Below are 15,435 nucleotides of genomic sequence, written 5' to 3'. Positions count from 1 at the left end.
TTGTAGTTGCTGGGATTTATAGTTCACCTACAATCAAAGAGCATTCTGAATTCCACCAATGATGGAATTGAACCAAACGTGGCACTCAAAATTCCCATGGCCAACAGAAAACACTAGAAGGGTTTTGTGGGCATTGATCTTGAGTTTGGGAGTTGTAGTTCACCTATATCCAGAGAGCACTATGGACTCATGCAATGGTGGATTCGATGGATTTGAACCAAACTTGTGCTCCATGACGAATGGAAAACACTGGAAGGGACTGGTGGGCATTGACCTTGAGTTTGGGAGTTGTAGTTCACCTATATCCAGAGAGCACTATGGACTCATGCAATGGTGGATTCGATGGATTTGAACCAAACTTGTGCTCCATGACGAATGGAAAACACTGGAAGGGACTGGTGGGCATTGACCTTGAGTTTGGGAGTTGTAGTTCACCTCCATCCAGAGAGCACTGTGGACTCAAACCATGATGGATCTGGACCAAACTTGGCATGACTATTCCATATGCCCCAATATGAACACAGATGGAGTTTGGGGGAAATAGGCCATGTCATTTGGGAGTTGTAGTTACTGGGATTTGTAGTTCGGTCTCATGAGGATGCTTGCTAGATGCAGGCGAAATGTCAGGAGAGAATGCCTCTAGAACATGGCCAGATAGCCCGAAAAAACCTCCAACAACCCAGTGATTCCGGCCATGCTCGTTCCCCATGCGCTATCGTAATGCATAAGTGCCTAAGGGCAAGAACATTCTTCAAGGCCTCTCTCTCGCTGAACGAGAGTCAAACTAAACATCTAAAAGCTGCACTTGGACGCCAGCTATTGTGCTCCTTTTGGCTCAGACCGAGGAAGAGGAAGACGTTCCTCACGTCTGAGTGAAGAACGCCCCGGGCCAGCCTTTCAAGATTGCGTTGTCGAACAATGGCTTCCCCGTCAGCTTTGAGAAGGACACGCAGAGAGGTCACAACAACATCGAAGACTGAACATTGGTATTTCACCAATAGTAAACATCACTAAATAAAATTATTGATGATGATACAAATAAAGCCCATCCAACCTGTTGAAAGATATCTTAAGCCCCTTCCACACACCTGAATAAAATCCAATGTTTTCTGCTGGAACAACATCTCTTATAGAAATCTAATATGCTGATGATAACGTTGTACGTGCGCATTCAGACAAAGACCGACAAGCCACTCTAAACGCCTTTGAAAACGCATACAAGAAGCTCGGCTATTCAGCACCTATAAGCTATTCTAAATGCCTTTGAAGTATATGAGAAGCTCGGCCTTTCAGCAGACTGAAAGCCAAAAATCAAGGTCACAACAACATCTGTTATAGAACTCCAATATGCTGATGATAACGTGGTATGTGCACATTCAGAACAAGACCTACAAGCCACTCTAAGCACCTTTGCAGAAGCATACAAGAAACTTGGTCTTTCAGCAGACTGAAAGCCAAAACCAAGGTCACAACAATGTCTGTTATAGAACTCCAATATGCTGATGATAACGTATGTGCATATTCAGAAGAACACCTATAAGCTACTCTAAATGCCTTTGAAGTATATGAGAAGCTCAGCCTTTCAGCAGACTGTCACAACATCTGTTACAGAACTCCAATATGCTGATGATAACATCATATGTGCGCATTCAGAAGACCTACAAGCTACTCTAAGCACCTTTGCAGAAGCATACAAGAACCTTGGTCTTTCAGCAGACTGAAAGCCAAAACCAAGGTCATAACAATGTCTGTTATAGAACTCCAATATGCTGATGATAACGTATGTGCATATTCAGAAGAAAACCTATAAGCTACTCTAAATGCCTTTGAAGTATATGAGAAGCTCAGCCTTTCGGCAAACTGAAAGCCCAAACCAAGGTAACAACAACATCTGTTATAGACCTCCAATATGCTGATGATAACGTGGTATGTGCACATTCAGAACAAGACCTACAAGCCACCCTAAGCACCTTTGCAGAAGCATACAAGAACCTTGGTCTTTCGGCAAACTGAAAGCCAAAACCAAGGTCACAACAACATCTGTTATAGACCTCCAATATGCTGATGATAACGTCGTATGTGCATATTCAGAAGAAGACCTACAAGCTACTCTAAATGCCTTTGCAAAAGCATATGAGAAGCTCAGCCTTTCAGCAAACTGAAAGCCCAAACCAAGGTCACAACAACATCCGTTATAGAACTCCAATATGCTGATGATAATGTGGTATGTGCACATTCAGAACAAGACCTACAAGCCACTCTAAGCACCTTTGCAGAAGCATACAAGAACCTTGGTCTTTCAGCAGACTGAAAGCCCAAACCAAGGTCACAACAACATCTGTTATAGAACTCCAATATGCTGATGATAATGTCATATGTGCGCATTCAGAAAACCTACAAGCTACTCTAAATGCCTTTGCAGAAACATACGAGAAGCTCAGCCTTTCAGCAAACTGAAAGCCCAAACCAAGGTCACAACAACATCCGTTATAGAACTCCAATATGCTGATAATAACGTCATATGTGCATATTTAGAAGAAGACCTACAAGCTACTCTAAACGCCTTTGCAGAAGCATACGAGAAGCTCAGCCTTTCAGCAAACTGAAAGCCAAAACCAAGGTCACAACAATGTCTGTTATAAACCTCCAATATGCTGATGATAACGTATGTAAGCATTCAGAAGAAGATCTACAAGCTACTCTAAATGCCTTTGAAGTATACAAGAAGTTCGGCCTTTCAGCAGCCCGAAAGCCAAAACCAAGGTCACAACGACATCCGTTATAGAACTCCAATATGCTGATGATAAGGTATGTGCATATTCAGAAGAAAACCTATAAGCTACTCTAAATGCCTTTGAAGTATATGAGAAGCTCAACCTTTCAGCAAACTGAAAGCCAACACGAAGGTCACAACAATGTCTGTTATAGAACTCCAATATGCTGATGATAACGTCATATGTGCGTATTCAGAAGACCTACAAGCTACTCTAAATGCCTCTGCAGAAGCATACGAGAAGCTCAGCCTTTCGGCAAACTGAAAGCCAAAACCAAGGTAACAACAACATCTGTTATAGAACTCCAATATGCTGATGATAACGTCATATGTGCGTATTCAGAAGACCTACAAGCCACTCTAAATGCCTTTGCAGAAGCATATGAGAAGCTCAGCCTTTCAGCAAACTGAAAGCCAACACCAAGGTCACAACAATGTCTGTTATAGACCTCCAATATGCTGATGATAACGTATGTGCCTACAAGCTACTCTAAACGCCTTTGCAGACGCATATGAGAAACTTGGCCTTTCAGCAGACTGAAAGCCAACACCAAGGTCACAACAATGTCTGTTATAGTACTCCAATATGCTGATGATAACGTATGTACACATTCAGAAGAAGACCTGCAAGCTACTCTAAATGCCTTTGCAGAAGCATATGAGAAGCTCAGCCTTTCAGCAAACTGAAAGCCAACACCAAGGTCACAACAACATCTGTTATAGACCTCCAATATGCTGATGATAACGTATGTAAGCATTCAGAAGAAGACCTACAAGCTACTCTAAATGCCTTTGCAGAAGCATATGAAAAGCTCAGCCTTTCAGCAAACTGAAAGCTAACACCAAGGTCACAACAATGTCTGTTATAGAACTCCAATATGCTGATGATAACATAATCTGTGCGCATTCAGAAGACCTCCAATCCACTCTAAACAGCTTGGCCTCTCATTGAACACCGAGAAAACCAAAGTGATCTCTGGACCATCAGATCACCAAAAATATGGTCTTTGGTGACCCCTCCGAAATTGGCTCGCAACCCCACCCCAGGGGTCCCGACCCCCAGGTTGAGAAGCACTGCCTTAAATGAACTCATGACAGTGTTTTCTCGAATACATTTTGCCTTTGCCGCCTTCTGAGGCTGATCGTTCCACAATCGAAGATTTGAAGGAGTCAAGGGCATCTGGAAGCATCATGCGGACCATATGTCGGGCTTAAATTGCATGCCGCATATCGGGATAAATGTCATATCCTGTCACGTTGGGTTTGAAGAGACGCTGGTATGTAGCTCGAGACAGAGCTCTCTCTACAGTGCCAGAGGTGAAACCAAGCCCTTCAAAGACTGTCAGACAATAATATAAATTACTGCCTCCACCTTCATAACTCATCAACAGATGGTAGTACTGGTATCTGGAATGTACTGGCTTGTTCAGTAGACTCTCCTCTACAGTTCCATTTTGTCGTGAAGCCTTAGCATTGAGCGGTTGTGTTGTTAAAGTGAAAAGTAATGCCTCCACCTTTGTGACTCCTCAACAGATGGCAGTACTGGTATGCGGCAGGTACTGGCTTGTTCAGTAGACTCTCCTCTACAGTTCCATTTGGGCAGGAAGCCTTAGCATTGAGCGGTTGTGTTGTTAAAGTGAAAAGTAATGCCTCCACCTTCATAACTCCTCAACAGTTGCCAGAATTGGTATGCAGCAGGTACTGGCTTGTTCAGTAGACGCTCCTCTACAGTTCCATTTGGGCAGGAAGCCTTAGCATTGAGCGGTTGTGTTGTTAAAGTGAAAAGTAATGCCTCCACCTTTGTGACTCCTCAACAGATGGCCTTACTGGTATGCGGCAGGTACTGGCTTGTTCAGTAGACTCTCCTCTACACTTCATTTTTGACGGGAAGCCTCAGCATTGAACGGTTGTGTTGTTAAAGTGAAAAGTAATGTCTCCACCTTCGTAACTCCTTCACAGATGGCAGTACTGGTATGCGGCAGGTACTGGCTTGTTCAGTAGACTCTCCTCTACAGTTCCCTTTTGGCAGGAAGCCTTAGCATTGGACGGTTGTGTTGTTAAAGTGAAAAGTAATGACTCCCCATTCGTAATTCCTCAACAGATGGCGGTACTGGTATGCGGCAGGTACTGGCTTGTGCAGTAGACTCTCCTCTACAGTTCCATTTCGGTTAGAAGCCTTAGCATTGAACGGTTGTGTTGTTAAAGTGAAAAGTAATGCCTCCCCCTTCGTAACTCCTCAACAGACGGCAGTACTGGTATGCGGCAAGTACTGGCTTGTTCAGCAGACTCTCCTCTACTGTTCCATTTTGGCAGGAAGCCTTAGCATTGAACGGTTGTGTTATTAAACTGAAAAGTAATGCCTCCACCTTTGTAACTCCTCAACAGATGGCAGTACTTGTATGCGGCAGGTACTGGCTTGCTCAGTAGACTCTCCTCTACAGTTCCTTTTTGGTGGGAAGCCTTAGCATTGAGTTGTTGTGTTGTTAAAGTGAAAAGTATGAAACCCTGCACAGACGGTTGGTCAATGCAACTTAAGCAAAGTGCAGTCATTGAATCCTTGACAGCAGAAGGTGTCACCCCAAAGGAGATACATTGGAGAATGCAAGCTGTTTGTGGTGATTGTGTTGATGTGAGTACTGTGCGTCGTTGGGAGACTAAGTTTAAAGAAGTTGAGGTGGAAACATCTGACTTGCGTGACAACAAAGAGTTGGACGTCCTGTGACGGCAACCACCGAGTTTCACAATCAAAAGGTTGACAGATTGATTCAGGACGATCGTCGTATCACTCTGAGAGAAATTCCAAGCATAATCGGCATTTCACAAGAACGGGTGGGTCACATTATTGTTTTGCTTGGCTATTGGAAGATCTGTGCACGATGGGTACCCAGGAGGAGAGAACTGTGAGAAACTTGTTGTGGAAACAGAGTGTCGACTTCTTCCGTGACGGCTTCAGAAAACTTGTTAATCGTTGGCAGAAAAGTATCCGATTGTCTGGTGGTTTTGTGGAAAAGCGAATAGTGGTGGTTAAAGAGCATATTCTAAAGATTATTTCTGTGTTTGATTTATGAAAATATTCCCATCCAAGCCCAAGTAATGAAGGTGGAGGCATTACTTTTCATTCATCGTTGGCAGAAAAGTATCCGATTGTCTGGTGATTATGTGGAAGAGTGAATAGTGGGAGTTAAAGAGCACATTTTAAGGGTTATTTCTGTGTTTGATTTATGTAAATATTCCCATCCAAACCCAAGTAACGAAGGCAGAGGCATTACTTTTCATTCATCATTGGCAGAAATGTATCCCATTGTCTGGTGGTTATGTGGGAAAGTGGATAGTGGTTGTTAAAGAGCACATTCTAAGGATTATTTCTGTGTTTGATTTATGTAAATATTCCCATCCAAACCCAAGTAATGAAGGTGGAGGCATTACTTTTCATTCATCATTGGCAGAAAAGTATCCAATTGTCTGGTGATTATGTGGGAAAGTGAATAGTGGGAGTTAAAGAGCACATTCTAAGGATTAGTTCTGTGTTTGATTTATGTATATATTCCCATCCAAACCCAAGTAGCGAAGGTGAAGGCATTACTTTTCATTCAACATTGGCAGAAAAGTATCCAATTGTCTGGTGATTATGTGGAAGAGTGAATAGTGGGAGTTAAAGAGCACATTCGAAGGATTATTTCTGTGTTTGATTTATGAAAATATTCCCATCCAAGCCCAAGTAATGAAGGTGGAGGCATTACTTTTCATTCATCGTTGGCAGAAAAGTATCCGATTGTCTGGTGATTATGTGGAAGAGTGAATAGTGGGAGTTAAAGAGCACATTTTAAGGGTTATTTCTGTGTTTGATTTATGTAAATATTCCCATCCAAACCCAAGTAACGAAGGCAGAGGCATTACTTTTCATTCATCATTGGCAGAAATGTATCCCATTGTCTGGTGGTTATGTGGGAAAGTGGATAGTGGTTGTTAAAGAGCACATTCTAAGGATTATTTCTGTGTTTGATTTATGTAAATATTCCCATCCAAACCCAAGTAATGAAGGTGGAGGCATTACTTTTCATTCATCATTGGCAGAAAAGTATCCAATTGTCTGGTGATTATGTGGGAAAGTGAATAGTGGGAGTTAAAGAGCACATTCTAAGGATTAGTTCTGTGTTTGATTTATGTATATATTCCCATCCAAACCCAAGTAGCGAAGGTGAAGGCATTACTTTTCATTCAACATTGGCAGAAAAGTATCCAATTGTCTGGTGATTATGTGGGAAAGTGAATAGTGGGAGTTAAAGAGCACATTCTAAGGATTATTTCTGTGTTTGATTTATGTAAATATTCCCATCCAAGCCCAAGTAACAAAGGTGGAGGCATTACTTTTCATTCATCATTGGCAGAAAAGTATCCGATTGTCTGGTGATTATGTGGAAAAGTGGATAGTGGTTGTTAAAGAGCACATTCTAAGGATTATTTCTGTGTTTGATTTATGTAAATATTCCCATCCAAACCCAAGTAACGAAGGTGGAGGCATTACTTTTCATTCAACCCTCATAAGATGTTTTGTTTCATAATGGACCACTATGGACGATGGGACTTGCAGTACCTTCACCCGATTCACTTCCCACAGAACACTGTGGCCCCGACAAATCACTGACCAGGACCACACTTTGCAAACAGAGCACTCATGACCCACTCTACATCCTGATGCAGTTTGGAGAAGGATGGACCATGGATGATGGGACTCGCAGTACCTTCACTAACTTCCTAAGACCACTGCGACCCCAAATTAGGATGGATCAGGACCAAACTTGGCAGAAAGAGTCCCCATGAACTGGTGTCGTTTGGAGGATTACAGACCATGGATGATGGGACCCCATGACCCACTCTACATCCTGATGCAGTTTGGAGAAGGATGGACTATGGATGATGGGACTCGCAGTACCTTCACTAACTTCCTAAGACCACTGCAACCCCAAATTATGACAGATCAGGACCAAACTTGGCAGAAAGAGCCCCCATGACCTGGTGTGGTTCAAGGGATTGCAGACCATGGATGATGGGACCCCATGACCCACTCTACATCCTGATGCAGTTTGGAGGAGGATAAACCATGGATGATGGGACTCGCAGTACCTTCACTTACGGGAGGGATTTGAGGGGACTTACTCACCATGGTGGGAATTATAGTTTGCCCACAACCAGAGAAATTGTAACCTCCATCAATTATGGACCCGGACCCGTGACTAACTCAACCTACGGGAGGGATTTGAGGGGACTAACTCACCATGATGGGAGTTGTAGTTCACCCACAACCAGAGAAATTGTGACCTTCACCAATGATGGACCCACACCAAATTTGGTACACAGAACCCCCGTGACTAACTCAACCTACTGGAGGGATTTGAGCGGACTAACTCACCATGATGGGAGTTGTAGTTTACCCACAAACAGGGAAATTGTGACCTTCACCAATGATGGACCCACACCAAATTTGGTACACAGAACCCCCGTGACTAACTCAACCTAATGGAGGGATTTGAGGGGACTGACTCACCATGGTGGGAGTTGTAGTTCACCCACAACCAGAGAAACGGTGACCTTCACCGATGATGGACCTGGTCCAAACATGGAAAACACAACCAACATGAGTAGCTCTACTTACTGGAGGGATTTGAGGGGACTAACCTTGGTGGAAGTTGTAGTTTACCCACAACCAGAGAAATGGTGACCTTCACCAATGATGGACCCGGACCAAATTTGGTACACAGAACCCCCGTGACTAACTCAACCTACGGGAGGGATTTGAGGGGACTAACTCACCATGATGGGAGTTGTAGTTCACCCACAACCAGAGAAATTGTGACCTTCACTGATGATGGACCCGGACTAAACTTGGCAAACAGAACCAACATGAGTAACTCTACTTACAGGAGGGATTTGAGGGGACTAACTCACCATGGTGGGAGTTGTAGTTCACCCACAACCAGATAAATGGTGACCTTCACTGATGATGGACCCGGACCAAATTTGGCACACAGAACCCCCGTGACTAACTCAACCTATGGGAGGGATTTGAGGGGACTAACTCACCTTGGTGGAAATTATAGTTTACCCACAACCAGAGAAATTGTAACCTACAACAATGATGGACCCGGACCAAACTTGGCACACAGAAACCCCGTGACTAACGCAACCTACTGGAGGGATTTGAGGGGACTGACTCACCATGTTGGGAGTTGTAGTTTACCCTATAGGCAAAGAGCACACCGAACCCCACCAGTGAGCAAACTTGCACAACATAACAAACTTTAAATATGGATGGAGTTTCAGGGGTTGACCTGGCATGGTGGGAGTTGTAGCTCACCCACATCATAATAATCATAATGATGAAGAATCATAGAACCTGGCATGGTGGGAGTTGTAGTTCACCCACATCATAATAATCATAATGATGAAGAATCATAGAACCTGGCATGGTGGGAGTTGTAGTTCACCCACATCATAATAATCATAATGATGAAGAATCATAGAACCTGGCATGGTGGGAGTTGTAGTTCACCCACATAATAATAATCATAACGATGAAGAATCATAGAACCTGGCATGGTGGGAGTTGTAGTTTACCCACATAATAATAATCATAACGATGAAGAATCATAGAACCTGGCATGGTGGGAGTTGTAGTTCACCCACATAATAATAATAATAATAATAATAATAATAATAATAATAAAGAATCATAGAATCCTAGAGTTGGAAGAGACCTCCTGGGCCATCATCCAGTCCAACCCCATTCTGCCAAGAAGCAGGAATATTGCATTTAAATCACCCCTGACAGATGGCCATCCAGCCTCTGCTTAAAAGCTTCCAAAGAAGGATGATGATGATGATGATGATGAATCATGGAATGATAGAGTTGGAAGAGACCTTCTGGGCCATCCAATCCAACCCCATTCTGCCAGGAAGCAGGAATATTGCATTTAAATCACCCCTGACAGATGGCCATCCAGCCTCTGGTTAAAAGCTTCCAAAGAAGGATGATGATGATGATGATGATGATGAATCATGGAATCATAAATGGAAGAGACCTCCTGTGCCATCATCCAGTCCAACCCCATTCTGCCAAGAAGCAGGAATATTGCATTCAAAGCACCCCTGACAGATGGCCATCCAGCCTCTGTTTAAAAGCTTCCAAAGAAGGATGATGAGGATGATGATGATGAATCATAGAATCAAAGAGTGGGAAGAGACCTCCTGGGCCATCATCCAGTCCAACCCCATTCGGCCAAGAAGCAAGAATATTGCATTTAAATCAACCCTGACAGATGGCCATCCAGCCTCTGCTTAAAAGCTTCCAAAGACGGATGATGATGATGATGATGATGATGATGATGAATCATGGAATGATAGTTGGAAGAGACCTCCTGGGCCATCCAGTCCAGCCCCATTCTGCCAAGAAGCAGGAATATTGCAATCAAAGCACTCCTGACAGATGGCCATCCAGCCTCTGTTTCAAAGCTTCCAAAGAAGGATGATGATGAGGATGATGATGATGATGAATCATGGAATGATAGAGTTGGAAGAGACCTCATGGACCATCATCCAGTCCAACCCCATTCTGCCAAGAAGCAGGAATATTGCATTCAAATCACCCCTGACAGATGGCCATCCAGCCTCTGTTTAAAAGCTTCCAAAGAAGGATGATGAGGATGAGGATGATGATGAGGAGGAGGATGATGATGAGGATGAGGATGATGATGATGAATCATGGAATCCTAGAGTTGGAAGAGACCTCATGGGCCATCCAGAAGAAGGAAAATTGCATTCAAAGCATCAAAAACAGATGGTCAAGAAGGAGCCTCCACCACACTCTGGGGCAGAGAGTTCCACCACCACACTCTGGGGCAGAGAGTTCCACTGCTGAACAAGAAGTAGCTGAACCGAGAGGGCCTTGCTCACCTTGCAGTTGGGCCAAAAGGCAGGGCAGAGAGTTCCACTGCTGAACAAGAAGTAGCTGAACCGAGAGGGCCTTGCTCACCTTGCAGTTGGGCCAAAAGGCAGGGCAGAGAGTTCCACTGCTGAACAAGAAGTAGCTGAACCGAGAGGGCCTTGCTCACCTTGCAGTTGGGCCGAAAGGCAGGGCAGAGAGTTCCACTGCTGAACAAGAAGTAGCTGAACCGAGAGGGCCTTGCTCACCTTGCAGTTGGGCCAAAAGGCAGGGCAGAGAGTTCCACTGCTGAACAAGAAGTAGCTGAACCGAGAGGGCCTTGCTCACCTTGCAGTTGGGCCGAAAGGCAGGGCAGAGAGTTCCACTGCTGAACAAGAAGTAGCTGAACCGAGAGGGCCTTGCTCACCTTGCAGTTGGGCCGAAAGGCAGGGCAGTGAGTTCCACTGCTGAACAAGAAGTAGATGAACCGAGAGGGCTTTGCTCACCTTGCAGTTGGGCCGAAAGGCAGGGCAGAGAGTTCCACTGCTGAACAAGAAGTAGCTGAACCGAGAGGGCCTTGCTCACCTTGCAGTTGGGCCGAAAGGCAGGGCAGAGAGTTCCACTGCTGAACAAGAAGTAGCTGAACCGAGAGGGCCTTGCTCACCTTGCAGTTGGGCCGAAAGGCAGGGCAGAGAGTTCCACTGCTGAACAAGAAGTAGCTGAACCGAGAGGGCCTTGCTCACCTTGCAGTTGGGCCGAAAGGCAGGGCAGAGAGTTCCACTGCTGAACAAGAAGTAGCTGAAACGAGAGGGCCTTGCTCACCTTGCAGTTGGGCCGAAAGGCAGGGCAGAAAGTTCCACTGCTGAACAAGAAGTAGCTGAACCGAGAGGGCCTTGCTCACCTTGCAGTTGGGCCAAAAGGCAGGGCAGAGAGTTCCACTGCTGAACAAGAAGTAGCTGAACCGATAGGGCCTTGCTCACCTTGCAGTTGGGCCGAAAGGGCCTCCTGTTGCTGCTTGTACTTCAGGGCCAAGTCTTTGGCCAACTTGATCTTCTGCTGGCAGTGGTTGTAGAGGAAGCCTCCTGAGACCAAGCAAGCCAGGGCCACCAAGCAGAGTCCCATCTGCCAGAGGCTCTTCTGCCTCCGGGTGCACAGTCCGCTCCCCATCCGTGGGGCTGAGTCTCGTCTCGCCCTTGGACCTCAATATCCAACCATGGGGTGGGTCCAGATGTTGGGGCGTCCAAGGAGAACCCAACTCCACGTCTGGTCTGCCCCGTTCAAACCTTCCCAGATGGAGGATGTTCTCGCCTTCTCTGTTTACCATTCCAGGCAAGCCTTTGGAGATTCATCAGAAAGAAAGGAAGGAAGGGAGGGAGGAAGGAAGGCGGGTAGGTAGGCGTCACCTCCTCTTTCCAAAGCCAAGAAGGACTTTTTTTGGAATCTGGAAGAGAAGAAGCATGGGGAGATCCAAGTTGGACGTCCCGTCTTGCACCCAGGTGTGCTTCTCCAGAACTTCAGGACTTGATGGACTCAAAGTAGAGAAGTTTCCTGGCAAATGGGATGGGGAAAAACACACAACTTCAGCTTCCTCCTCCTTCTCCTCCTTCCAGAAGTGAGGAAGGGGGAGGAGGAGGAGGATGTCCTTGCAGCGCCCTGCCTTCTTCCTCCTTAAAGGGAAAGAGGAAGGCAGAGAAGGATGAGGATGGGGAGGTCAACACAACAGAGAGAGCCCTCACCCATCACCACTCAGATCTCAGGCTTGGAAGGAGAGAGAGGGATTGGAAGCAAAGGAAGAATGGAAGGAAGGATGGAAAGAAGGGAGGAAGGAGGCGAGAGGGAGAAGGATGCGGCACATGGCGGAGCTGGACCAGCAAGGAAAGGGTGAAGGAGCTGGGAAGGAGGGGCTTGGGAAGACTTGGACAAATGCAGGAGACCCCAAAGGCCATCCAGTCCAACCCCTTCTGAATACAGAATTATAGAATCGTGAAATGAGAGGTGACCCCAAAGGCTATTGGAAAGATCCTAGACCTTGAAGGCACCCCAAGAGTCATCCAGTCCAACCCCTTCTGCCATTGGAAGTATCGTAGACCTTGAAGGCACCCCAAGGGTCATCCAGTCCAACCCCTTCTGCCCTTGGAAGGTCTATGATCCTCCCAAGGGTCATCCAGTCCAAACCCTTCTGCCATTGGAAGGATCATACATCTTGAAGGCACCCCAAGGGTCATCTAGTCCAACCCCTTCTGCCCTTGGATCATAGCCCTTCAAGGCACCTCAAAGGCCATCCAGTCCAACCTCTTCTGCCCTTGGATCATAGACTTTGAAGGCACCCCAAGGGTCATCCAATCCATCCCCTTCTGCCATTGGAAGGATTATAGACCTTGAAGGCACCCCAAGGGTCTATCCAGTCCAAACCCTTCTGCCCTTGGATTATAGACTTTGAAGGCACCCCAAAGGCCATCCAATCCAACCCCTTCTGCCCTTGGAAGGTCTATAATCCTCCCAAGGGTCATCCAGTCCAACCCCTTCTTCTATTGGAAGGATCGTAGACCTTGAAGGCACCCCAAGGGTCATCCAGTCCAACCCCTTCTGCCATTGGAAGGATTATAGACCTTGAAGACACCCCAAGGGTCATCCAGTCCAACCCCTTCTGCCATTGGAAGGATCGTAGACCTTGAAGGCACCCCAAGGGTCATCCAGTCCAACCCCTTCTGCCACTGGAAGGATCATAGACCTTGAAGGCACCCCAAGAGTCATCCAGTCCATCCCCTTCTGCCATTGGAAGGATCAACGACCTTGAAGGCACCCCAAGGGTCATCCAGTCCAACCCCTTCTGCCATTGGAGGGATCATAGACCTTGAAGGCACCCCAAGGGTCATCCAGTCCAACCCCCTCTTCCATTGGAAGGATCAACGACCTTGAAGGCACCCCAAGGGTCATCCAGTCCATCCCCTTCTGCCATTGGAAGGATCAACGACCTTGAAGGCACCCCAAGGGTCATCCAGTCCAACCCCTTCTTGCATTGGAAGGAATACAGAATTATAGAATCACAGATCTGGAAGGCACCCCAAGGGTCATCTAGTCCAACCCCTTCTGCTTTTGAAAGGCCTATAAAAATGCAGGAGACCCCAAAGGCCATCCAGTCCAACCCATTCTTCCACTGGAAGGAATACAGAATTATAGGATTGGAAGAGACCCCCAAAAGCCATCCAGCCCAACCCCTTCTGCCATTGGAAGGAATACAGAATTATGGAATCATGGAATTGGAAGAGACCCCAAGGGTCATCCAGTCCACCCCTTCTACCTTTGGAAGATCTATAGAAATGCGGGAGACCCCAAGGGTCATCCAGTCCAACCCCTTCTGCCATTGGAAGGATCATAGACCTTGAAGGCACCTCAAAGGCCATCCAGTCCAACCTCTTCTGCCCTTGGATCATAGACTTTGAAGGCACCCCAAGGGTCATCCAGTCCAACCCCTTCTGCCCTTGGATCATAGACCTTGAAGGCACCTCAAAGACCATCCAGTCCAACCTGTTCTGCCCTTGGATCATAGACTTTGAAGGCACACCAAGGGTCATCCAGTCCAACCCCTTCTGCCATTGGAAGGATTATAGACCTTGAAGGTACCCCAAGGGTCATCCAGTCCAACCCCTTCTGCCATTGGAAGGATCATAGACCTTGAAGGCACCCCAAGGGTCATCTAGTCCAACCCCTTCTGCTTTTGAAAGGCCTATAAAATGCAGGAGACCCCAAAGGCCATCCAGTCCAACCCATTCTTCCACTGGAAGGAATACAGAATTATAGGATTGGAAGAGACCCCAAAGGCCATCCAGCCCAACCCCTTCTGCCATTGGAAGGAATACAGAATTATGGAAACATGGAATTGGAAGAGACCCCAAGGGTCATCCAGTCCACCCCTTCTACCTTTGGAAGATCTACAGAAATGCGGGAGACCCCAAGGGTCATCCAGTCCAACCCCTTCTGCCATTGGAAGGAATACAGAGTTATAGGATCGTAGAATTGGAAGGCTTGCCATGGGTCATCAAGTCCAAACCCTCCTGCCTTTGGAAGACCTTCAGAAATCCAGGAGACACCAAGGATCATCCAGTCCAACCCCTTCTGCCTTTGGAAGGAATACAGATTTATAGAATCCTAGAAATGGAGGAGACCCCCACCAAGGGTCATCTAGTCCAACCCCTTCTGCCTTTGGAAGACCTATAGAAATTGGGGAAGACCCCAAAATCCATCCAGTCCTACTCCTGTCTGCCATTGGAAGAATCATAGACCTGGAAGGCACCCCAAAGGCCATCCAGTCCAACCCCTTCTTGCATTGGAAGGAATACAGAATTATGGAATCATGGAATTGGAAGGCACCCCAAGGGTCATCCAGTCCAACCCCTTCTGTCTTTGGAAGACCTAGAGAAATGCAGGAGACCCCGAAGACCACCCAGTCCAACCCTTTCTGCCATTGGAAGTAGAACAGAATGATAGAAACATGGAATTGGAAGAGACCCCAAAGCCCATCCAGCCCCCCCTCTGCCATTGGAAGAATCATTGACCTGGAAGGCACCCCAAAGGCCATCCAGTCCAACCCCGCTCTGCCATTGGAAGAATCATTGACCTGGAAGGCACCCCAAAGGCCATCCAGTCCAACCCCGCTCTGCCATTGGAAGAATCATTGACCTGGAAGGCACCCCAAAGGCCATCCAGTCCAACCCCGCTCTGCCATTGGAAGAATCATTGACCT

At 46.4% G+C, this 15,435-nt stretch overlaps 1 protein-coding gene across 4 annotated transcripts in view; it reads right to left on the bottom strand.

Moving 5' to 3' along the window:
• The window catches only part of LOC132764859 (Golgi integral membrane protein 4-like), a 47,420-nt gene extending 34,994 nt beyond the window's left edge, over window positions 1–12,426 (bottom strand). For all 4 annotated transcript variants that reach the window (XM_067472960.1, XM_067472961.1, XM_067472962.1 and 1 more), the window contains exon 1: window positions 11,672–12,426. In XM_067472960.1, coding sequence (XP_067329061.1) covers window positions 11,672–11,858 — 187 coding nt within the window. In that variant the 5' untranslated portion in view covers window positions 11,859–12,426. The remainder of the gene's footprint in view (window positions 1–11,671) is intronic.
• Between the last annotated feature and the right edge of the window lie 3,009 nt (window positions 12,427–15,435).

Source organism: Anolis sagrei, chromosome 13 (genome assembly GCF_037176765.1).
Source record: "Anolis sagrei isolate rAnoSag1 chromosome 13, rAnoSag1.mat, whole genome shotgun sequence".
Lineage (NCBI taxonomy): Eukaryota > Metazoa > Chordata > Lepidosauria > Squamata > Dactyloidae > Anolis > Anolis sagrei.
This window is presented reverse-complemented; position numbering and strand designations above follow the sequence as displayed.